Raw genomic sequence first — 26,710 nt, 5'->3', positions numbered from 1 at the left:
ACATTCAGTCCATAATATTCCACCCCCAGGCCCCCAAATTTTATGTCCCTCTTGCATGCAAAATACATTCATTCAATCCTAATGGCCCCTTGACACAACACTGTAAACTGACTATAATTCAATAAAATTTTTAAAAAAAGCAAGATTAAAAAAGAATCCTAATGGCCACAAAAGTCTTAACTAATTCTAGCAGCCACTGTAAAGTCTAAAGTTCAAAATCTCATCTAAACCTCATCTAAATCAGATATGGGTGAAACACAAGGTATGATTCATCCTGAGGCAAAATTTCTCTCCAGCTGTGAACCTATGAAACCATAGAAGTTATGTGCCTCCAGAATACAATGATGGGACAGGCACAGTACAGACTTTACCATTACAAAAGGGACAGACTGGAAGGAAGAAAAGGGTATCAGATCCCAGGTAATTCCAAAACCTCGTAAGGTAAACAATGTTAGATCTTGAGGATTGAGAACAATCCTCTTTGGTTCAAAGCTCTACTTTCTGGACCCACTGGGGTGGTGGGGCAGCTATGCCAGGTGGGGGTCAAGTTCTGAGGGGTCCCACTTCCAAGGTTCCAGGTGACTGCTGCTGAATTGGAAGCGACAGCCACTCCAATCCGTGAAAATGAGGAGGCAGCCCTGATGATCTCTGATGACCTTTGTGGTCATTCTTCCTTTGTCTTGAAGAATAGCACACATTTGCAGCTGTCTAGCTCCATGGTCCAGTTTTGTAAGGTCTAAGAAGTCTGACAGCCTCCCTTCCTTTTGTGCTGGGGTGGCTGATTAGGTCTGTGGTTCACACCCATACTAATCTCCTAATCAAATTGTTGTTTGGCCGCACCCTTAGTGTTCTCTTCAGAAAAATCTTTCTCATTTTTTTGCAGTATGAATAGGGTGAGAATTTTCCAGATTTTAAAGTTCTAGTTCATTTTGCTTAACAATTCCTTCTTTGATTCACTTCTCTCTTTTGCATCTAATGGTAAGCTGTCAGGAGGAACCAAACTGCTCCTTCATCACTTTGTTCAGAAATCGCCTCAGTTAACTCTCTAGCTTCACAGCTTACAAGTTTTACCTTTCACAAAACACTAGAATATATAGTTCAGTTAGGTTCTTTTTCTACTTTATGACAAGGATCAGTTTTTCTCCACTGTCCAATAACATGTTCCTCATTTCTGTCTGAGATCTCACCAGAATAGACTTAATTACCTATATTTCTACCAACATTCTTTTGATGATTATTTACATATTCTCTAAAAAAATGGATGCTTTTCCTCCAGCTCTCCCCTTCTCTCCATGAGTCCTCACCAGAATCATTGCCCTTAATGGCCATATTTCTAGTATGCACCTCAAGACTCTTCCAGCCTCAACTCACTGTTCAATTCAAAGCCACTTCAGTATTTTTAGGTATTTGTTACAGTAGCACCCTACTCTCAGTACTAAAATCTGTATGAATTAGCCTCCAGAGAAAAAGAACCAATAGGATGGAGATACATATACAGAGGGAGAGGGAGAGAGAGTAAGAAAGAGAGAAGAGAGATACTTATTACATGGAATTGGCTTATGTGGTTATGTAGGCTGGGAAATCCCATAATCTGCAGCAGCAAGCTGGAGACCCAGGAGAGACAAATGGTCCAAAGGCCTGAGAATGAGGAGAAGTGATGGTATAAGTTCTAGTTGGTGTCTGAATCCTACCTAAGGCAAGAGAAGACTGATGTCCCAGGTGGCAGACAGTCAGGCATGGAGTGAATTCTCCTTTCTTCAGCCTTTCTTGTTCTATTCAGGCCTCCAGTGGACTGGATGAGGCCCACCTACATTGGGGAGAGCAATCTGCTTTACTCAAGTCTACCAATTCAAATGTTAACCTCATCTAGAATCATCCTCATAAACACATTAGAGTAATATTTAACCAAATATCTGGACACTACATGGCCCAGTGAAGTTGATACACAAAATTAACCATCATATATGAATGTGATGGCATACAGTGGGCCACAATACAGTATGGCATAGTAATTGCTGCCACAAAGATATTAGTGAAAATATTGTAATTTAATTCCTTTCCCTTCTGTTTCAGCTATTTTCTTAGCTCATATATACATACATATGTATATGTATATATAAAGAAAGAAAGCTGTTTATTACATAGATACTACACAGATGAAATAAAACAAATGTTTAATTCCAAGCAAAAAAATTTCTCCTATGTCAAGATGTTTTTTATCAACCCCAGTGTCTTTTTTTTTTGTATATAGTCTATATAAGCAGGATCATTCATTACATTTTGTTTTGTGACTTACCTTTTTCTACTTACACACTTCTCTCACATACTTTCTGCTATAATATATTCTTCTATTGATTTTTTAATGACTGCATAATAGTCTATTGAATGGGTATATGACATTTTTCAGTCACTCCCCTCTTGTTGGACATTTAGGTAGTTTCCAGTTTTTCACTATCGTAAGCAACCCTATTATACTCTTATTATCTCTTAATGTTTAGTCATGAAAGCAATATATGCCCTCTCTAAATAACTAGAACAATAAAGAATTGTGTAAAATAAAAAGCAAAGCTCCTTATTTCTGTTCACCAGCACTTCTCCTTCCCAGCATTTCTATTCCTGATGGGGCAACCACTGTTAATAGTGTATCTTTCTGAACTTTTTTGTTTTGTGATTTCTTTTTTTTTTTCCCTTTCCATTCTGTAGGCTTTTGTTTTCTGCTCTCTTCATGCCCAGCCTCAAGCAACTTCTTCATTCTTATTCGCTGCTTAGTCTAGGAAACCAGACAAGCACACCTATTAGAATTATGTGTAAATTTAGACAAAATAATTTATGAATGAAGGCGTCACATCTGTCTGATTAAAGAGCATGAATTTCATTGGTTACCTTTTCTGTTTTGCATTTTGATTGGTAGTGGGCCTTTTAAACCTGCTTCCTGGTACTAACTGTGTTGGACAGTTAGCAAAGTAACCTTCAAATAAAGTGAGGTGTTTCTGTGTTTACTTCTCATCAGCTAGGAGTGAACTACATTTAAGAAACATTTTTATGTTAACTTCTCATGTATTCATACAACTGATCATGAAAGGAAATTTTTGTAAAATAGAAGAGTAATTAAAGATTTTTTTTTTAGTGTTTCCATTCATTCAGTAAATATTTACTGAGTGGCTGTCACATGCCAGGCACTGTATAGCTATTAGGAATCTAAATCTAACAACCAAAGTTCTTCACCTTTAATTTTTTTTAAGCTTTCACAAGTACTATTTAGGAAGCATCTAACAGTATATTTTGCCTTCTTTGCCTGGATTCTCCCTTCAAAATCTGCATTTGAGCATTTTGTCTCAGAGACATGTGGCAGTAAACCCAGCTCTCTATTGATAACACATTGGCACTTGAGTCTCTGCATTTTTCTCTATTTCCTTGATACCACAAGTGTACTTATGCAACAGCAGCGGCAGCAGCATTATCTCAGGAGCAAGATGGAAGTCCTCTGGCTGTCCAAGTAGGTGGATATTGAGGGCATTTGGATTCCCTTCAGGTCCTTTTGATAAAACTAAGTCCAGAGAACTTGGCATTGCAATTCATACCATTATCTAAAGCTCACCTTTTTTTTTTCTTTCTTTCATTCTCCTTCTTCTTTTTCTTCTTCTTTTTTTTTTTAAACGATGAAAATTGCTAAAATGCCAGGAGTTTGGTTAGGGGTGAAGAGGGAAGTTTGGAATGTTTTTAATTCTGCTTTCAGTGTTGTCAGTAATATTAGAAGAGCAGCAGAGCCATGAATCCAGTCATGCTCTTGGCTATAGCAGCCTACTCTGACTTAAGGGCTCTTCACATGAAAAAAGACCCAGGGCTTTAGTTGACAGTAAATGCAACCTGAGCCAGTGATGTGACCTGGCTGCCAAAACTAGCAAATGTGATCTGAACCAGCATTAACAGAAGGCTGGGAGCTGGGACAAGTAAGGTAATAGTCCCAGAGTACACTCTGCAGTGGTCAGATCACACCTGGAGGATGGTGTTTCCTCCTGTGCACTGCATTTTAAGAGTGATGTTGACAAGCTGGAGTATACCCAAGTTGGGCAACAGGATCATGAATAGCCTAGAAACTACAGCCTTTGAGGAACAGTTGGAAGAAACTGGGGTGGTTTACCCTGGAAACTAGAAGCATAAGGATGTGGGATAATCACTTTCAAACATTCACAGGGCTATCATGTAGAAGAGTTGGACTCTTCTATGTAATCTCAGTAAGCACAACTTAGACCAAGTTAGAGTGTACATTACAGAGTAGCTGCTCTTGTCTCCATAAAAGGAAGAATTTTCTAGCCCTTACGAACACCCAGAAAATAGCAGCTTTGTAAGATAGTGACTTTACCTTAATAAGGGATGATGGAATGGTGACTGGCTAACCAAGCATCAAAAGATTCATGAATAGGATTGAAGGTTTGTAAAGCCAAACTGATCCAAGATCTCCTTTCAGATTCAAAGGCTCTAAATGACAGAATTTTAAGAAGGAATGAAGTCCTAGCACCTTTTCTGTCAGATCCCATACAAGTATTACCCACAGAAACTATGTGAAAATTGACATTAACATCAAATATCAAAGTTATGAGGGTGGATAAACAACAAGGTCCTACTGTACAGCACAGGGAACTATATTCAACATCATGTAATAACCTATAATGAAAAGGAATATGAAAAGGAATATATATATGTATAACTGAATCACTATGCTATACATTAGAAACTAGCACAACACTGTGAACTGACTATACTTCAATTAAAAATTTAAAAATAATAAAAAGTTGGAGAAAAATTTAAAAATTTAAAAAGAAGTAAAAAAAACGTTATGAAGGTGGAAGGAAAAAAATCATAGGAACCTTCTATTTTCCCTGGTGGTTGTGGATTTTGTGTATAAAGATTTGAATAGTAGTGTGTGTTTGTTTTTTCCAAAGCAGATTGAATGATCTTTTTTTTTTCACTTTTAAGATTCTTTAAAGTCTTGGTCTGCTTTCTTCTTCATCAAACTTACGGTCCTCTTAATACTTTTCAGGATACTGCATTTTGACAAGAATACTCTTAATCCAAAATTATAAAGGAGCATTTCAGGGAATGGCAGTCTGTCCACATGTCAAAGAGGCAGCCCTGTGGAACAACTGGTGTTTAAAATCATTAATCATTAGTTATGAGGTAGCATCTAGTAAAATATGTGTATTGTGACAGCTTGGCTCTTTCGGACAAGTGATGTAAGCAGGCCAAGAATGATCATTCTGGTCTTGCCAATGCAGAAACAGACTTGAAACAGCTTGTCTACCATGATCATGGGTGGAGCTGGTGCTAGAGTCCAAAACTTCTGACTTCTAGTTCTAGCTCTTTCTCATAGTGGCTTTAATACTAAAGGTAACTGTTCTTTCCTAACTGGCGGTTTAGAGACTTACTTAAATACAGAATATAGTTTTTCTCCCTTAACTACAGTGATTCTCTGAAGAAGGAGGGCAGATTGGCTTTGGCCAAAGAGTTACCCTTTAACTTTGACACTGTCTTAAGTTCATCTTATATCCAAAAAAAAGTCTCTAGCAAACATCACTACTGATATCTGAGAATACTTGACCCTCCCCTTGAAAACAGATGCTAACACTTACTCCAAATACACATCTTATGGCTGTGGACAGAACAATGTTTGTCAAATGGAGATCTGACTGGGCAGTGCAGAAAAATGCTTAGGGGCTCAGGTTCAGTGAGAGAGATCTGGGTTAAATCTTTGTTTTGCCACCTACTGGCTGTGACATCGTTGTCACCTATGGAGCCTCTGGTCCTTACCTGTAAAATGAGAATAATAATAGGACCTATCTTTTGGGTTGTTGGGAGAATTAGCTAAGATAATATGTGTAAAAGCATGAATACTGTTCTGTTTAAAAAAATACATTTACTGTGAATTATTATCCGCTCTTTTACCCACTTTTATACTGGGATATTATTGTGTGTTTCTCATTTACTTTCACTGTGCAGTTTACATTCAGCATAGTAGCTGCTGAATATATCCTAGTCAGTAGTATCATGCTGGACTGATAATCAGTAAAAATTCAATAGACCTGGTGCTTCCTGGGTGGCCAGCCAATGCTGATCTCCGAGAACAGAAAGCTCCCTGAGACTTTAAGAGGGAGTGAGCCACAGGTTGTTGAGGAGGCTACACTGGTGATCCAGGAAGGTCTGGATATGTTGGGTAAGTGTTGAGTGAGTCACAGGCAACCAAGCCAAGAAAAGGTAGGAGGGAGCTTGTTGGAGAGGGAACAACTGAATGAAGGCACATATCTCTCAGTCAGCCGACTGCCCGGGAGACCTGTAAGCTGACATCAGAGTTTTAATACTTGTTTGACTCGTTATGTAACTTCTCAGAACCCCAGCTTATCTAAAAATAAGTAAATAATGATGTCTTACTAGCCATGATATTAAGAGTCAGTGAAGTAATATTTCTAAAGTACTTGCTTGGCACATAATCTGGCACAGAGTGAGTGTTCAATAAATATTAACCACTGTTACCATTATGTTTTAACAATTTAATAATACCTTATAATTACTAAGTGTCATTCCAAGAATAATTCATTCCTTGGTCGTTGGACTGCGAAGGAGAGTTCCAGGATCCACTGTTTCAATCCTGAAGAAATTTAAGATAGGTGGCCAGGGCCGGCTTCACAATCCCAGTCACGTGCCCGCGCGACATCCTCACATCTGCGCAGTAGTACCCGGGCCCCGCGCGGAGCGGGGATCCCAGGGTCACGTGGGCTGCGGCCCCGCCCCGGCCGAGTCCTTCCCCCGCGGCTGCGGCAGCGGCGGCTGCGCCTGCGCGGAGCCGAGCGCGCTCTGCGGCGCGGTCCGCAGTGGAGGCGGCGCGAACAGCAGGGGGGAGGCGGATGGCTTTGCGGGGCCTGGCAGGCTCGGGGCCCGGCTCCCGCGGGCCGTTGGACCAGGCGGTGGCAGCGGACGAAAAGCGCGAGGCGCCGGCCGTGGTGGCGGCGGGAGCCACCCCGGAGGACGATGAAGAGGACGACGGCCGCGGCCGGGGCCTGCTGCGCTGGGACGGCTTTTCAGCCTGGCTGCACTGCGTGTGTGTGGTGGGCTTCGATCTGGAGCTGGGCCAAGCCGTGGAGGTGAGGCCCGGCCACACCTTGTCCCCGCGCCCCGTCCCGGTCCCCGCGCCAACGCGGCCCCAGCACAGCGTGCGGCCCGCGGGCCGGCCGGCCTGGACCCCGGCCTCTGCGCATCCGGGCGTGGCCGACCACCCGTTCGCCGCGAGGCTGCGGTCCAGAGGCAGTTCCTGTGGGAGGATCGTGGGCTGTGGCTAGGGGTGAAAAGTTCTCTCTAGGCCCCTCCTAAATACTTGTTGATGGTCGTGTTTTCTTTTTTTTTTCCTTTCTTAATTTCTTTCTTTCTTTTTCTTTTTCTTTTTTTTTTTAACTGGGTGTCACGGGAATAACTAAAATGGTTAGCGGCACGCGGAGAAGACTGCAGGCAGTGTGCTTGGGACATTTTCAAGAAGCAAACAATGCCCCTGACATATGGTGAACTATAACAGTCAAACGTCACACAACCAACTTTTTAAGATTGTTTTGGTCATTTGCAGTAACTCAGAGCATTCCACTCAGCCTGAGCAGATATGCTTATGTCAGCAGAGGTCTTCTCCTTGTCCTTTTGTTCCTCATTTCTGTTATTTCTTGATGCTGCAACTGAAACGGCCTGAAAGCTAATGTCAAGATGAACATAAAGAAAATCGTTTGCTTGTGAATCTGTCAAGTTTTCCATTTTATAACGCCTTATTGAAAGGCCTTGTAATTTTAACTATTCTTGACATTATTTAGGGCCCCTTTTGTAGCCTAAGAGATTGCTTGTCTTTGTGTGTCCAAGAAAAACATCAGAAGGATGTATGTTTAGAAGATTGTTTTGTTTTGGTAGTGGTGATAGATTTTAATGAACCATCTCATTCTGACTTTTGCGGCATAGGTTAGCTACGAAAATTGGCCTGGGGGGTTTCTTAACGCAAAGTGTGTATTCAGTCTGTCTTCTCTGTGTTTTATCATTACACAGATAATACACATTGAGTTTCCATTAAGGTCTAGGCATTATGCTGATTGCTGGGCATAAAGATAAGAAAAAGATGCTGTAACTTATATTTGTAGATTGAGACTACAATTTAGAGGAGAACCAAGAATTAATCACACTAGCAGATAGGGCCAAATGCAGTGCCTGTCACTTAGTGATGTTCAGTAAATACTTGATAGAATGAGTGGATACATGAACAGTACTTTATCTTGAGGTAGAAACAGCAGTTCCCAAAGACATATGAGGAAGAGATTTTTAAGCCATCAATCGTTTACATTGACATATGTAAAGCCTGAAGTTACATGTGTAGCAAAATACAATTTAACCAGAATACGTATGTATGGTTGGGTTATTGTAGTTGATTGCATTTTTAAATAGCTAAGGGGGATCCTTTTGGAGTCTTACCATTTGGGCATTCTTTATAATGTGAGTATATTTTTCTGACCAAATAAACAATGCTTAGCTTAATTAAGGTGCTATAAAAGTGTAAATCACCAAAGGACTTAATTTGAACTTCATTTACCATAGTATATGCTATTGCGCAGAGTTTTCTTTAGGTCTGTAGTTCTTAACTTTTTGCATCCTGGACCTTTTAAAAATGTGATAAACTCCATGAACTCTCTCCATTAAGAAAATACTAATACAAACTCATAAATATACTTCTGTGGACTATCTAGGGGACATTTATGGACCTTCTGTTCCATTGTCCTCAGAATTACTGATTTTAGAAGGTATAGGTTGAGGGTGGGAAAGATTTCCTAATAAAAGATCCAGAGAAAGATAAACACATTAAATAAAAGGCAAACAACTTAATTTTGTTTTGTTTTCCTGAGAAATGTAGAATATTGGACCTTGCTACTTTTAAAATGAAGAAAAAGGAATGCAGATTAATAACTAATATAACAAAATAGTTGAAAATACATTTCACTTTTATATTATGGCCATATTTAGGCCAAAAATGGACAGGAGGGGCTTTAATGGGACAAGAAGGTGAGTGTAGAATTGTGTTGGAGAAATGACATAGTAGCTCTAGACCTACTTCCTATAATACACAACCATAGGGATTCAGAAGGGAAATTAATTAAGGAATAGGTACAAAGTAAGTTTGGACAGTATATCCTACAACCAACCTGTGTTAATCGAAAGGCAATCCTTGAGTCTTAGGCTTGAGAAAGACTTAAAGAAGTCTGTTCTGCTATGACAAAGTAGTAGTTGCAAATTTTAAACAAATGCATAAACAATGCCACTTATTTAAGCTTAAATCCCTACTAAAGAGATAGAATAAATATCGATGAAGAGCTCAAACTCCAGAGCTGGACTGCCTGCCCTGGCTTGAATCTTTGCTACTTAGCTCATCTGAGCCTCACACTCCTCTGTGACAGGATAACAGTATCTATATCTTGGCATTGTTGTCAGAGGTAAGTTAATGTTGATGAAGCGTTTGAAACAGTGCCTGAGACTCATTAAGACCTATTGAAGTCTGTATTTGGGAAGCATTAAAATTATCTTTCTCATTTTCAGTGGAGAGAACCCCTAACTTTTGTGAAGATGAGGCCTTTGGACCTAAGTTTTCTTACTAGTAAAATAAAGTTGAAGTACTAGAATCAGTACTTTTTTTAAGTAGGGGAACTTTTTTCCTGTATAAATGAAAATCACATGTGGTACCTCAGTGGCTGATCTGGTTGAAACGGGACCTGTGTGGATATATTTGATTGCAAGACAACAGAAACTAACCTATAGCTCATGGAAAAGGTGAACTTGCTGTAAGGCCACAGATGTATTTCAAGATAGCCAAGGTACAAACATAAAGGGACTTCAAAAAATGACTGGAACCCAGAACCAGGGAAGCCTCTTGTTTATGCTCTTGTATTATGGATCTTGTTCATTCTTCACACTTCCCTTCAAACGGATTTCCTCTTTGTGATCCTTATGGTGAAGTTGCCCTTTTCAGCCACTTCAAGGAAGAAAGTGAATGTCAATCTTATTCCAAATACTAGAGGAGATTACTAGGCCTGGTGTGGGGCACATTCTTACTCTTCTGCAGTCAGCTGAAAACCTGGGTGGTTGGAGGAGTTGTCAGTGTTGCATAAAATTTCCCTTGGGGGACTCTGTCCTAGAAGAAGGGGACAAGGCAAGGGAGTCTTTTGAGCTGGGAAGAGATCTCAAAAGATGTTCACTACAGGAGGTGTGCTCAGCTTTTCTTTTCCCCTGAAGTGTCCTAGCATCAAGACAGTGACACCAACTGTCCTCTGGAACAAGGTTTGAAATCCCCTGGATGTTATATACTCTGTCACTTCCAGCTCTGAAATTACCTGATTATATGGTAAAGACTTAATTACCTGAGTCCCGAATTGCCTCATTTATTCAAGCTTTTTTTTTTCCTGATTGAGTAATAATATGCTCATTGTTGAAAACTTGGCAAGAAACAAAATTATAAACACTAGAAAACATCACTCATAATTATACTAAATAGATTAATATTTGGCATTTTTGTTAATTTTTTTCTTTATATCATTTCATATCTGTCAAAGATTAATTTGATTGTTAGGAACAGAAATCCACTCAAATAGATTTAAGAGAGACTGATTGTAAGGAGTCTTTTGGAACCCAGCTGCAGGAAGCAGGGTTGAACCTCATGGGATTTGGAAAGCCCCAGGCTTTTGTCTTTGTCTCTGTAGAGCTGTGTGGTCTTTTGTCTCTGCTTCTCTTTGCATGTCTATTCCATTCTCCATGCTGAGGCTTGTTTCCTCTGTAAGGGTTTTAGTTTCTGCTCCCCCATTTTGCTTGACTTTGGGTCACCATGGTACTGATTTTAGCCAAACTCTACTTTTATGTTCTGGAACCAGGTATAAACTTTATTCAAATACTGGAGTATCTGAATGGTTTCACTTGGGCCAGGTGCTCACTTTTGTTCAGTCAGCTGTGATCAGGAAACAGTGTTTCAATAACAGTAGTGGCCACTTAGGTTCACCCCTGCAAAGGAAGGAGGGGACATTTCCAAAGCATAGGCTGGGCAGCAGTTCCCCAACAGGTCTACTGTTAAGAGTCTGCTTTATTGATAAGCATTCTCATAAACAATTTGCCAAATCATTAAAGACTCTTCATGAATATAATGGACCATGATTCATTTATTCATTTTCCTTAATTTGGATACTTTGCAGTTTCCTTTCTTTTTTCTGCAATGTGCAGAGTTATTTGCCACCTGTACACATATCCTTAGAGGTGTTCTGATTTTTTTGAGGGCCTTTAAAATCTGTGAACTCATAGAACTTTTAGAACATCATAGGAGGGGACGTTTCTATAATTTGAGGTCTTCTCATGAAACTCTGTAGCCCCCAGTTTTATAAGAATCGAGGAAATCATTCTTGGCTTTCTTCCTCTTGAAGGCTATGACCTTCCAACTTTTTGGACAGAATTTCTGTTTAGTGAAAAGAACACAGGCTTTGGGGTTTGAACATCTGCTGATTATCTGATTTTTGGCCAGTTTCTTCAATTCTGAGTCTCATTTTCCTCAACTATAAAATGGGAACATAATACTCTGAGAGTATTATTGAGGTATTAAGCGAGGTAAAGCAAATAATTAGTGTCTGTCATTTGATGCATGCCCAATATGTTATTCCCTTTTTATAATTAGTGTCCTCACATATTCAGTAATCAATGTGGGACTATTTTGGCTATTCCTTCACTCCTATTATTTTGCCTTAAATTGACTTTAAAAAATGCACAGCTTTAGATGTGAATCATTCAAGCTAAACCTATATAAACAGGTTTTAAGTTTAAAGCACTTCCTGGAAATCAAGTTTATTAGATTTCATTTTGCTGATAGTCTATGACATAGTCTATTTGTATGTACATACAGTTTGTATTCTACCTCTTTGCTGAAAAGAGTTTCAGTCCAGTTAAATTATCTATAAAAAGCAGGACAATTTATAATCATTTGATTACTGCTCACCCACTCCCAATTTTTTTTTTCTCTTCTCAGCAGATTGAAGATAAAGCTCTGTTCTTGGTTGAAAGCAAACTCTTAACACCATTTTTCAAAGAGCAGTTAGCGGAACTGACTTGCCTTTCTTTCCCACTTTTGTTTTATTTGAGTCACTGCCTATTTATTCCCCCTTATCCCCTAGCAGGGTGGAGCCTGGAGTAGTCCCCACAGTTTTCTTTATCTTAACAAAGTTTCTGTTTATTTTTTCTGAAGAAAGAAAAAGGCAGCTTTATGACAGTTTGTTTTCTTTGTTTCTTTCCCTTTTTTGCATGACCTATGGCCTCAGTGTTTGATCTTCAGCAAGTTGATTGTTTGACTGAAACGGGTATTATATGTAATTGTAGGTTGCTATACTGTCTCATTGAAGCATCTATTCAGCAAATCATTATTGGGCAACTACCATATCCAGACAGTATGTTCTGGAGATAAAGCCTTGGTCATCCCTTCCTTCAATGAGTTTACAATCTAGCATGGAAAGTAGGCAATTAAACAGTGAATATTATAATAGGAGGATTTGTAGGGTACTAATAAATTTCCTTGAGAGATAGTAGCACTTCGTAGTAGCTTGAAATAGTTCTATGATTTGAGATTTAAAACCTCAGTGACCTCTTGAGCTTCTTCGGCTCCCAGATGCTACAAAGGCTTCTTTGGTGTTACTAATCTCTGATTCGGTTGTGAAATTACATAATTCCAATCTGGAGATACTCTGGGACATTCTTCTGTCCAGTTAGTCATTCCACAAGTACTTTATGTTTTTGTATTTTATATGATAAATGGTGTGAAACATGGAAAACTGTGTCTAAACTTTACTCTTTTTTTTTTTTTGAGAGAAATGGTTTACTGTCCATTCCATGTTCAAACTGATTAAGTTTTCTAGTAGCATAATTTAACTTAGATCTTGAGCAGGCTGGACTTGAGGATACTGATACTGGGATTTTAGGTCATTTTTCCACCTTTTAAAATATCTAAACATTTTTATTGAAATGTAACATACATACAGGGAAGTGCACAAATCGTTAAGTCTGTATTTTTGGTGAATTTTCATAAGGTGGCTATACCATGTCACAACCATGGAGATCAAGAAACAATATTATTACTGCCCCCAAATTTCCCTTACATCCTCTTTTCAGTCATGACCCATTTCCCTTTCCCCTCCAGTCCCTGGCAACCACTAATCTACTTTGTCTCTATGGATTATCCTTTTCTATATATCTCACATGAATGGAATCATACAGCATGTGGCCTTCTGTGTTTGGCTTTTTTTCACTTAGTAGAATGCTTTTAAGGTTCATCTGTGTTGTAGTATGTATCAGTACTTCATTCCTTTTTATGGTTGAATTTTATATCACTGTGTGGATACATCGCATTTTGTTTATCCATTCATCATTTGATGGAAATTTGGATTGTTTACACTTTTTGGCTTTGATGAGTAATGCTTCTGTGAATGTTCATGTATAGGTTTCTGTGTGAACGTATGTTTTCACCTTTGGATATATACCTGGAAGTGAAATTGCTGGGTCATGTGGAAACTCTATGTTTAATTTTTTGAGAAACTACTAAATGGATTTCCCGTGTGACTGTATTTTCACGTTTTCATCAGTAATGTATGAGGTTTCTAATTTCTCCATATTCTTGCCAGCACATCATCTGTCTTTTTGATTACAGCCATGCTAGTGGTATGAGGTAGTGTCTTATTGTGATTTTATTTGCATTTCCCCAATTTAATTATTTCTCTAATGACTAATGATGTTGGGTGTCTTTTCATGTACTTATTGGTCTTTTTTGTATCTTTTTTTGAGAAATGTCTAATCACATTCTTTTCTCATTTAAAAATTGGGTTAATTGACTTTTTATTGTTGAATTACAAGAGTTCTTTATATATCTTGTTCTCTAGACCCTTATCAGATACATGATTTGCAAAAATTTTTTTCTATTCTATGGTTTGTCTTCACTTTCTTAGTAGTGTTCTTTGAAGCACAGAAGTTTTAAATTTTAGTGAAGTTCAATTTATTTATAGTTGCTTGTGCTTGGTAATTGCTAAGAAACCATTGCCTAAACTGCAGTCATAAAGATTTATTCCTGTGTTTTCTTCCAAGAGTTTTATAGTTCTAGCTTTTACACCTAGGTCTTTGATCCACTTTGGGTTACTTTTTGTTTGATATGAAGTATAGGTGTTACTTTTTTAAAAACCTTATCCTGCAATAATTTTAGACTTACATAGAGTTACCAAAGTAAGTCAGTTTCCTCTAAAGTTAACATTTTATACAAATATAGTACAATTATCAAAAGTAAGAATATAACATTGATATGATACTATTTACTAGACAACAGCATTTATTCAATTTTACTAGTTTTTCTACTTATGTCCTTTGTTTCAGGATCTAACTTACATTCCTACAGTGCAGGCAGGTGTTATATTGCCATAGCCCTCTCCAGTCTGTGGAAGTTCCTCAATCTTTTCTTATGTTTCATGACCATGACACTTTGGAAGAATACTGGTCAGATATTTTGAAATAATCTCTCAGTTTGAGTTTTTCTGGTGTGTTCTTATGATTAGTCTGAGTTTATGCATTATTGGGAAGACTACTCCAGACAAGATGTGCTCTTCTTGATACATGATAATATTATTGGCAATTTTAATTTTGATCACTTGGTTAATATGATTGCTGCCAGGTTTATCTGTGTAAATTTACTCTTTTTCTCTTTTAATGGTAAATATTTACTTTGTTGGAGATACTCTGAGACTATGAAGTATCTTGTTTCTGATACTTTGCTTGCTAATTTCAGCATCCAAAAGTGAATCTTTCCTACAGAATTTATTATTACTCTGGTATTCTAGTAGTGGTTTTGTTTTCCTTATTCTTCTACGTTTATTAGCTGGAATTCTTATGTAAAGAAAAATTGCCCCTTCTCTTCTTTCTATCTATCTATCTGTCTGTCTATCTATCTATCTATCTATCTTTATCAGTATGGACTCACAAATACTCATTTCATTCTTTGGGTTATAATCTAGCATTATTGTTGTTTATTTTGTTGATCACATTGTTCCAGTTTTGAGTATTCCTGTGTCCTGTAGACATGCCCTTACCTTTTTTCTTTTCTTTTTTTTTTTAACACTCCCTTTCTTTCTGGTATCCCAAGATAGTCCAGCCTCATCTTATATTTTTCCTACCCCAACCCTGTAATCAGCAACCTCTCCAAGGAGCCCTGATTATTTTTATTGAAGAATGGTGTTTAGCAATCAACATCTGGGTGTTAGGTGTACTTATTGCTACTGGAGTGTCATTTTTTTAATTTTCATATTAAAAAACCTTTTGAAAGAGATATTATATTGTATTTAATATATCCTAAAATACTTTTCAGCCAATGAAAAAAAAATTACAGGAGATATTATCGGTTGAAAATGTAATTTGTTTTTTGCTTGTAAACAATTTCCATGTTCAGTTTGCATTGTACATTATTGTCTAGTCACTGAAGGCATAATTCTCTTTGTGTTTAGAATTCATCCTCCCTTTAAGGATATGATGTTGTTTGTATGTGAGTTAATGTTTATGTAGGTGATCAGGGCAGGTGTTTTCTGAGGAAATGTAGTCTCTGTCAAGCCTGGTTCACTAGGCAGGGTCGTGCGTGGGGACAGACACCAAATCACATGGCATCAGGTAGGCACATGCAGCCGGGGTGCATGGCAAGCATGCATTTTCCCCTTGTTCAGGTGATACCAGCAGTAAATTAGTTCATATTCCTAATTTTCCTCCTCCTGGGACTGTGATTATTTTTACACTAAAGTGAGAATGTGAGGTTATGCAAGGGCAAGAAAGTGGCAGAGAGACATACCTTTGAAGAGAAGAGCCCCATTTAAAACGTTTTGTAATACTATTTTCCAGTATATATGGTAATATTTTTCTGAGGCACATTTTTTTCCCCATCATATCATGATGGGAAATATTTATGCTGTGTCATCATTTTTAGGCCTTAATAATTATTTCAAATAAAACTTAGTTTTCTTTTTGCATATTACCTGGCTCCCTCTCCCCTTTTTGTTTGTAATATGGGAGATCTTAACATAGGTAACAGAACCAGAGTGACATTAGTTGATGCTCTCTGTCCCCCTTTGATGCCTCCCAGGAATACCAGTGGCCTGGGGGACAGAGATGCCTGGACTTGAGCTGTGGAGAGAGGAAACCTCAAGCGAGAGGCGTCTCCAGGTACTAGAGCCAATCCACAGTTGATTAATTCCTGTATAGGTATCAGGAGCTAACTGACCAAACAAAACTAACAGTGATTGCCCAAACATATAACAGGGTAAAGAATGTACATAGATAATAATTCTAGTAATTGGCAATTTGTGCAGTTTGAGATACTTGGCAATGGTTAACTTTTCTTTCTTCTTATTTTTGAATAGGGAGCTTAGTTGAAGTTTTAAAATTAAGTATGAATTTTTCTGATTTTTCTGATCTTAAGTACAGTGTGACCATTTCAGTAGCTGTAGCGTATAAATGCGCATTATTTCTTTTTGAATATCATATGTATGCCAAAATAGAACACTGAGCAGTTCTAACAGTACATTAAAAAGAAGTTCTGCTATTCATGTTTGACAGCCTAGTTCAGTGAGTTTCTAAAAGGTAGACTTGATAGGTTATATAGTTTTTAAGTCCTTTTAGCTTACTTAAACATGTGTAGCATATTTAAGCCCCTTAAACATACACGCACACCCCCATATATACACATACACATGTTATATATATATTTAAGGTACTCATCTATATGGGTAAAATATACTGATATTTTTTCCTATATTGTCATGCTAGTATTTTAAACCTTAGGAAGCCAAAGTCCAAAGGAACCACTATGATATGTTTATATAACAGAAAATGAAACTTTGTATATTTGCTTTTGAGTTGATATTTTAACTTGAGAAAATAAAAATCTGAAGGGCATTCACATAAAACTGGCTTTAGAGTAAAAGATTAAGCTATTATAGGCCACTAAACTTGCCAATGTGTTTTAGGCCAGCGAACTCCAGGGTAACTTAGATGTAATGGAATTTTCATAAAATATGGTTAAATAGCTTATAGGTTTGCTATCTCTGCTTTAAAGGTAACAAGGTAAAATGGTCTCAAGATGAAGCAAGGAAGATTGCATACACTTGAAGAATTATTAAATATTGAGTTGTTCAACTAATTTGAGGGTATAGCCACTGATTGAAGAAATTATTTTTTTACTACTATGTACCAGAAACTATTCTTGGGCTAAAGACAGAGTGGTGAACAAAACCGGGTTTATGCCTTCATAAATTGTGGAGCCAGAGGTTAGGTCAGGTTGGTCTGAACATGGGATACAAAGCAGAGTAAGTGGAGAGACTTACTTACTTGACTTTATTGTCTTTCTCTATTCCAGGAATGGTGGGTGGTGTTCATGTAACATACCAACTCTGTTGATCCTCCCCATGTCCCTGACTTGAAAAGAATTATATGCCACATCCTGGGAAAGAGGGCTGCGATTACAGGTTAATGATTGCTACTAAGGGTGGAGTGAGGAATGGTGGCTTGTATACTTTGGAACCAGACAGACCTAAATCAAAGTCCTAGCTCTTTCACTTCCTAGATAAATAAATTTTGGGAGAGTTATTTAACTACTGTGAACTTGTACACTCTTCTGTAAAGAAGAGAACGATAGAGTTGTTGTGAAAATTAAAAACTCCAGAAGATGCTCAGTAAATATTAGTTCTCTCCATCTTTTTTCTTTCCTTAGTTTTCTTATATGTAAAATAGGGATAGCACTGCTAGCCTTATCTGTTATTGCTAGAACTAAATAAATGAAATAAATATATGAAACCACTTTAATGCAGTTTATAATATGATATTACTATATGTTATTTCAGGAAATGGAAGATTTTCAGGCTCTTGGGCAGCTCTAGGGAGTGGAAGAATGCATGGATTCTTTCAGAAGTGGGAAGTCATGGATCTCCACGTTAGCAACCCAGTATTAATGTAATTTAGCTGCTTTGTGTCGTTTTTCTCCTTTTTATTATCGGCCACTATCTAATCTCCTGCTCCTAATCTCATCTCTTCTTCACATTCCTGAGAGAATCTAGGCTTGTCCACTTGAGCACTGGTATTCTTTGGGGCAGAATTTGCACTCCCAGCCACATCTAGGCAGTTGGTTGATTGGCCTGTAGGGTGGGTGCCCTTGGTTCTGGTGTTTGCTGGTGCTGGTTCTGACAGGAGCTGTGCTGGCCTAGTCTTACTTCCTTTGTAGGTGCTATGGGGCAGTTTTCCTCAGAAGGTGGCTATGGTCACTGCAGGCACTAAACCAACCTGTCGAGGAAAATGCTGAGATTATTTGAAGGAATTGAAGGGAATTAGGATAGGCTTTGTGGTGGGGAAGGTGGCCCTTGAGATTTCTTGAACTGTAGATAGTTAAACTTTTTTTTCCTTTTCATCTTTCTTTTAATAAGTAGTTAGTGATTTGTATTACTTCTTGGAATCAATTTAAAATCATTATTTCTTCAAGTTGCTACCAGCTGATCAAATATTCTTTAGACTTAGACTTCCAAAGAAAAGACTCAGTAAACTGAATTAGTAGCAATTCAGTTGGTAAATTATTCTTGATAACTCAAGATTTCACAATTTTCAGAGATGACTTTGACTCAAAAAAAATTTTTTTTGCATAATATAAATCCTATTCAATTCTCACAGCTTCTTCCATATTTCATTATTAAAATTTGTGAACTGTTTCTTTAAATAATTTGATCATAGCCAATTACTATTTTAAAAGTGCCTATGAATGTTTATAATATATGTTCAATATATTTGTGTAACAGAATCTAACTCTTTTTCTTCTAGGTAATTTATCCTCAGCATTCCAAACTTACTGATAAAGAAGTAAGTAAAAATACTGCTTTGTATAGTTTACTGCTGTATTTGTTTGTTTTTATTGATGTGTATGTGTCAGCATATATAGTTTTTGTTTTCTTTTTCAGAAAACCAATATTTGCTATTTGTCTTTTCCAGATTCAAATTCAGGTAACTATTTTTCATGTGGTGTTTCTTTTGAATTTTGTAATAAGAATACTGATTATATTCTTAATATTTGAACATTGATTGAAATTACATAGTAGAATGCAAACTGAATTTCGGCCTAACGGCAGTGATTTTGATTCTTAGGTTTATGATGCCTAGTAGTGTCTTATTTTTAGTTGGTTCAACTTTTTAAATGTTACGTTGTAATGAGGTAAAACATCATGGAGCAATAAACTGTTGAAATCATAAAGAGATTGAAAATCAGTGACATTGGTGTGTTTGAGGATTTATAGTAAAACAGTTTCCTTTCAGTTCAGGATTTGGGAGCTTGCCAAGAACTCTGTAAAAGCAGGAGAAAAAAAACACAACAGGGCGAATATAGTTATAAAGCATGGCCATCAAGTATTTCCAGTAGTTTATGTTAGTGTATATAAAGTATTTGGAATAGTACTTGGCTATAGACAATACTTTATAAATGTTTGCTACTATAATTAAGCTTGGTTTGACTGTTCTCTTTTAAACTCTCCCTTTGTGTGGTCCTAATTATTGAAATCTTTCAGATCACCTCTTGTGTTTCACTCTCAGAATAGTTTTTCAGGCTTATAGTGACTAGAACATTCAGCTTCTTAGACCACACACAGAATCCTGTGAAGCAAAGGCATTCCAGTTCCCTTTCCTTTTGTGGTTACTTCTAATATCCTGTTAATTTACTATAGTTACTCTGATTTGGGAAGACTTAACATTTTAGTTTTTAAAAGCATTTTCTCTTTTCCTTATAAATGCTTCCAGAGTTTTTTCCTATACATTTGGAACTCAGCTTTCATGAATATTTTTTTTTAAAAAAAAAAGTGATTTCTTGGTTGAAAAACAAAAAGACTTCTTTGAGAGATCCCAGGAAGCCTTTTGTTTGACCTGAAACTATTGAATTCTTGTAGTATGTTTTGCCTGTTGATTAAATAACGATAGAGAGGTCTTATAGAATCTCCTCTCACTTCAGAGAACATTTTCCTTACAAAGTCCACACTTGTAGTTCTGAATGTAGTTTGAGTCTTGGACTGGACTTCCGTGGCTCAGGGTAAGCTGAGTTGTGTGGATTACAGGATGAACTGACTTTATGTGATTGGAGTCCCAGTGAATTATGCTGCATACACTTCTCTTTCAGATCTCGCCTGGTTTTCATGGCTCTTTCTCTTTTTCATCTCCCTACATGAGCATCAAGGCCAAGAAGTTAATTATGTGGTGTTTGGATAGTCTTTTTTATTTCTAGTTTGTAGCTAGTCTCTGTATTAGTCATTTTCTTATTAAAAGTTAAACTCAAGTGTAAACTTTGTAAATCAGAATTTTTTCAGTATTTCAGGGATTTGAGTGACCCACACATGTTTTGTAATGCCTTTTTTATAAGCTGCACATCAAATGAAGTATGGGTCATTTTATTTTGAAGTATGGTTGGTATTTAGAAGTAAAATCAACAGATGATCTTAGAATAGACACCTAGCCATCCTCACAGATGAGTGTTCATCTAGACAGCAAGAGACTATGCATTATTTATATATTTGGGATCACTGTTCTCAGTTGTAATTATCTAAGTAGTTTGTCTCACTTACGTGTTTATTGAATGGAAGTTGGAACTAGTACTCTGCCAACTTTGAAATGTATTTAATTTTTTCCCAAGATAGCATTATTGTTACAGAAAACACAGTACAGCAGTCTTTAGGAAAGAATCATAATCTAGCTTTTGTTTCCATGGTACACACTTAAAAAAAGTAAAACAACACTTAGACTCTATGGTAAACTATACAGATAAAGAAGAATACTTTTGGGATTCACAGTGAAAGGATTTGCCAGCCCTCCACTTCCTCCACCCTCTACCCACACACACCTTAGATACCATGACTTTAGGGGGAAAAAAGTTTTATTTAGTTTGTTTTTAGGTTTCAGTTTCTTGTTCTATTTGAATGGCTTGTATCTTTAGGAAACTAAGTTTAAAGTTTATTTTCTCTCTGATAAATATTTGTCAGATTTTTTTTTCTCATTCCTTACCATTAATATCATCTGGATATATGTTCCTGAGACTTAGGCTGTGATGGGTACCCAAGGATTGTAATCTCTGTATTCTAAACTTGGCCAGATTAAAAACTCAGCATTAATAGAGAGACTTTTAAGTAATGATGAATCTGAGGGAAAGATTAGTCCTTGTTCTGGAAGGATTAGATGTGCAGACAATACCTGTCTCAGCAGATTTCTTCTCTGAAAACAGTTGGGACATCATCATGTACTTTATACTCCCCAGTGGTGAAAGCAGTGCTTCTCATACTTACCTGTGTTGAAGGGTTATTTGGATTTTTTAAAAATTTCCAATCTGTTGTGGGACAATGCTTTTATAAAATATAGTATGTATGCATGAATTATTAGAAACATGAAAGGGAAAAAAACCAAAGAAATATAAAATTAAAGTCCAAATTTGTCATGACAGTATCAGATTGCTGTAAGTTTCTAAATGTTTATCCTCACTTTGGGTATTTATTTCATCATGGATCATAACAGGAATTTGTGGACTCACATCAGTCTATAGCCTACACGTAGAGAAGCTCTGGTTTAAAATCCTGCTTTTCATCAATTCCAACTCTAATCACAGAGAAGATGACTACATAGAGTTGAAGGCCGAGGGGTGGGGCCAGTTCTTAAAGTCTCATATTTTATCTTAGTCTTGTTCTGATCTGCTCTATTGCTGTTTTGTGCTAATATAAAAATACTGTTTCAAGTTGCCTGCTCCCTTTAGGAAAAATATTTAAGCTTTTTTCCTCAAATCTCAAGTAATATTTTTGATATAGGACGGTGTCTTCTGTTTACCTATAGCTTTGCAGTCTTGGTTTGGTTGGCAGATATAAAAGATAAAATCATCTGTACCCTTAATAATTTTAAAATGAGAGGAGAGCTCTTTGTGGCATACCACAGGACAGTCACATAGGAGGAGCTGTGACTGGCAGGATTGGCCCAGAAACCAGTGAGTTCAGCAACTCTTCAGTTGGGTGCTTTTCAGAAGGACCTTTGTTTTTTGAGTAAAGAAGAGAAGCTTTGATCTACTCCAATTGGCAGTGAAGTAGCATTAAAAAAAAAAAGTTTTATTGAGATAACAATTTACCCATGTAAAATGTACAATTCAGTGATTTTTTTTATTATATTCACAGTTGTGCAACTATCACCTCAATCAGTTTTAGAAAATTTTCATCACCCAAAAAGAAACTTCATACTCTATATTTCTCCTACTTACCTCTACCCTCACCCTAGCCAGCACCCCTATCCCTGGGCAGCCACCTGTCTACTTTCTGTCTCTGTGGATTTACCTATTCTGGATATTTCATATAAGTAGAAGTGGTGTCTTTGAAGTCCATTTTGACTTGAAAGAGCCAGTATGATGTAATGGTTAAGAGCACCAGCCCCAGAGGCAGACTTCTTGGGTCTAACTTCTTGTTCTTGTTACTTAGCAGATTGATTTCTTTGGATGATTACATAACCTTTCTGTGCCTTGGTTTCCTCCTCATAAACAGGAATAATAATGAGACCTACCTGAGAAGCATGAAGACCAAATGAGTTAATATAGCTACAGTATTAGGACAGTGCCTTCCACAGAGTAAGCACTCAGTGAAATTGGTGCTCAGATCATACACTGAAAGGGGGAGGAAAATCACTTCTGAGGCAGAGAAAATAATGAAAATAATTTTGACCTAGGATTCTGTTTGATTTCTGTTGTAAAAAACTTAGTTGTTTGGAAAAGGATGGTGGGGGAAGGTTACAGGAATTTTCTTGGTTTAAAGAGTGCGATTATTAGTTCTGTTTTCTAGGCTAGTAAAGATTATGTTAGGTTAATCAAAGTGGAACTTTCCCTCAAGCTTCAGGGATTTGCTGAGCAAACTTGCTGTTTCCTTAGTACCTGCTACTTTTAAAGGAAGGGTTTATGTTGCTCTTAATCAAGAACCCATGTTAAGGTGTATTTTCCTTGGAGAACCGTCATTTAATCTTAAAATTTGTGTAAATTCATCTTTATTCTTTGATTTATATCAAGAAAAAAAATCATTTCCATTAGAACTTTTCCCATGTTAGTGTTAACAGATAGCTATAGCGCATATAGCATAACTTTCAGATTTTTTTTGATCTTTATAGATCTTTAGTTTTCTTGGTGAATATATTGGGTAAGGTACTTGGAATTCAGTACAATGGTAGGTCAGTTGTGGAGTTTTATTTTAGAATTATTGAATATGACTGCTGGAAGTGACTTTAGAGATTATCTCACAATACCCCTTACTTCTGTTGACAGGGAAATTGAGAACCTTAGTTTACATGACTTCTTGGAGGCTGATTACTGATGGACCTGCGACTAGATCCTATTGAGTGTGGCTCCTTTTTCCTCAGAAAATAACTCTGCCCTCATGTCCCAGTCATTTTAGCTTCTTTCTTATGTAGTCATTATATTGCTTACGTAGAGATTCACTGTCTTGTTAAATAGGCAAACTGGATGGTCATACTACCAATGTAGATTTGTTTTTGATGAGATTGTAGGGTGTCAGGATTGCCTTGTCCTTCCTAGGTATTGTCTTCTGCAAGGCTAATGTGAATAACCTGCTTGCCAATTGATAATGCCTCTTTTCCTGTCCCAATAATGGTGAGGTCAGGATGGAGAACAAACGTTTACGCAGATAAGGAGTTGGTATCATGGGAATGGAGCCTGGTGGGTAGGGATTTAAGGCTGTGAGAGCCTCATTATTTTCTTTCCAAAGCTCAGCATTCCTTACATTTTCCAGAGGCTAAACATCTCTTCCTTAAAATTGTTTGCATTTTTCTGCTATTTGTTACTAAGTGTCTCATAGAAATTAGTGTGTACTTTTCAGTGGATTCCTTCCTTCCTTCCTTCCTTCCTTCCTTCCTTCCTTCCTTCCTTCCTTCCTTCCTTCCTTCCTCCCTTTTTCCTCCCTCCCTCCCTCCCTTCCTTTTAAATGCCTTCTAAAGAGAAAAACTGAACATCTCTATATAAATTTCCTGAACTAAAAGCTAGGAGTATTTTCCATTCTCTCAGGTCTCTTGTATTTTCCTTATTTTGAACTATCTGCTATAAAAAGTAAAGAAATTGAATTGACTCGCTTTCCAGTCTCCTTTGTTTCTTCCCTCCTCCACCAAAGAAATACTAGTTTCTATATTTGCATTTAGGTGTACATACTGAGTTGCTTTTTAAAAAACTTTATCAAGTTTCTGCTTCCTTTCTTGAGAACTTCATGTGCTAAAAAAATATAAATACTTCTGTGTATAGTAATAAGTAATAAAATCTTGAGCACATTTTCATATTTTATATAATCTTATTCTAAATATAGTAACTGGGAAGAATTTGAGTGATAAGCTACTTCATGTGTCTTTTACTTTTAGAGTATTAAGAAGTTTTTGTAATTATTGCCTGGAAGTTTGGGTAATGTTGTAAGAGATTTGCTAAAATGATTAAAGTTTAAAAACTTAATTTTTAAAGAGTTTGCTATATTGTTTGTTTGTTTTAAAGTTCTCATTGTAAAATATAAAACACATATAAGGTCAAGAAATAGAACTTTGCCAGTACCTCAAAATCTGCCTCGTGTCCCCTCCTAAACACTATTTCCCTCTGTCTTACCAAAGGTAACTACTATCCTGATTCTTATAGTAATGTTTCTTGCTTTTCTTTATGGTTTATCACCCAACCATGCATTCCTAAACACTACAGTTTGCCTGCTTTAAAAAAAAAATATGTGTGTGTGTATATATATATAAATATAAATGGATTTGAGCAATTTGTGTTCTTCTGTATTTTGCTTCTTTTGCTCATTATTATGTTTGTGAATGAACATTATACACAGTTTTCAAAAAAAATTTAATTATATGGAGAAAATGGAATAGGAAAAATAGTAAAGGAACATAGGAGTTAAGATTCATGTTTTACTAATGGCTTGGCCTCCAACCAACAAAGATGGCTTTGAGCAAGTCGCTTGAACTCTCAGGATCTCCTTTTTCTTCTCTAAAACGTGATATAATGGGTTTAAATGATTTATAAGACCCCTTCAGCTTTAACATTTGATGAAACTGGATAAATCAGTGTTATACTGTGCTATTCTTAATTTCTTTTATCTTTGTTTTCATTAGGTTGTCTTGGAGATACCCAGTTTTGTTTTAGATTTCGACAGTCTTCTGGGAGGAGGGTGTCACTGCATTGTCTCCTGGATCAATTTGACAAAGATTTACCAGTTTACTTAAAGGTTGGAAAAGTAGTAAAAGGAGAATGTCCACGTGAGAGGAAACTTTAGAACTCAGTTACTCAGTTACCTCTTGTAGTATTCATAATTATAGTGCTTTTGTTTTATTACTGTATTATACTGCTAGATTTCCCGAGTCTAATTTATAAGGATTTAGTATGTGAATGAAAGAGACTTTATAAAGTTGCTTTTCTTAAAAATATATTATAATACCAAAGTGAATTGTGAAATTAGAATGTTGAGGTAATTTTCTCACTTGTTAATAACTCTTTGTTTAGATGTGGAGGTGGGGTGATAGTATATGAGTACATACCACCCAGAGTTGAAGATTCCCTGTGGTAATTCCTACCTACTTTATGAAAGAATTATAGTTGTCTCTTTTTGATTTTTAAATGAGCTTTGGTTTATACTTATGTTTATTTAAAACAATGTTAATAATTGAGATGATTCCAGAGTGTAGGTTTCTGTTTGGTACTTCACACTTACATCTCCATCAGCATGAAGAACATTTCCATCTCAATGTCCTATTAGTACATCCAAGAAGAACTTGACATCTCTTGCCTAAAATAAGCATTTATAGCTGACCTTCCTGGTTCCAGTAATGTCAGGACCCTCTCCCAGTTAGCAAAGATATACCTTTGAAATGTCTCTTTAGCCATCCCCTCCTTTCCATGGCCTTTAGCTATCACTATTAACATATTCTTTCAACTGTTGATAATGATAGTTATTATTTATCAGAGCTTTTATGTTCTTAGCAATATGCATACATTGTATCAGTAAGCATATATTATCTTACTAATCCTCCTTTTAGTGTTCTGAGAGAGTTCCTTTTGCAAATGAAGGAATTGAGGGCTATTGAGGATAAGAAATTGGCCCAAAGACACCCATCTCCTATCTTTTTCAGGGTAATATATCTTACACAGTGTTCCCAGCTAAAGTGTGTATGTCTATTACATACAATAAATAAAATATAAAATGATTACCTGTTGCTTAATGAATAAAGAACTGATGATAGTACTGTTTCCTTGTTCTCACTTCTTAGGCCCTCCAAAATAGAACCTTTACAACTCTCTAATTTCCAGCTTAATCTCCTTTCTATACATGTGCCATATTTGAGCTAAGCTGAACTATATACTTTTTCTTGAGGTAGCTTGTATTCTTCTGTCTTTGTGTGATTTTGCTCAAACTCTTGGATCTCTAAACCTGAAATGTCTTTGTCTTTGTTTAAATCATATCCATCCTTCAATGCCCAATTCAAAAACAGCTGCCTCCAGGAACTCTTTACTGATCCCCATAGAAAGAGGTAATCTCTTCCCCCTTGACCTCTTTGTAACACTTCTTGCTTTTTTCAT

The 26,710-nt window shown here is 36.9% G+C and overlaps 1 protein-coding gene across 3 annotated transcripts in view; it reads left to right on the top strand.

The window, feature by feature from the left end:
* Nucleotides 1-6,817: 6,817 nt before the first annotated feature.
* The window catches only part of DENND6A (DENN domain containing 6A), a 45,182-nt gene continuing 25,289 nt past the window's right edge, over nucleotides 6,818-26,710 (top strand). For 2 of the 3 annotated variants that reach the window (XM_031686393.2, XM_031686392.2), the window contains exons 1-4: nucleotides 6,818-7,136; nucleotides 18,916-18,954; nucleotides 19,053-19,095; nucleotides 25,249-25,361. In XM_031686393.2, coding sequence (XP_031542253.1) covers nucleotides 6,900-7,136; nucleotides 18,916-18,954; nucleotides 19,053-19,095; nucleotides 25,249-25,361 — 432 coding nt within the window. In that variant the 5' untranslated portion in view covers nucleotides 6,818-6,899. The remainder of the gene's footprint in view (nucleotides 7,137-18,915; nucleotides 18,955-19,052; nucleotides 19,096-25,248; nucleotides 25,362-26,710) is intronic. The other variant, XM_031686394.2, reaches the window with a different exon arrangement.

This window comes from Vicugna pacos, chromosome 17 (assembly GCF_048564905.1).
Source record: "Vicugna pacos chromosome 17, VicPac4, whole genome shotgun sequence".
NCBI lineage: Eukaryota > Metazoa > Chordata > Mammalia > Artiodactyla > Camelidae > Vicugna > Vicugna pacos.
Note: the sequence above shows the minus strand (reverse complement) of the source record. Positions and strands in the feature narration are given on the sequence as shown.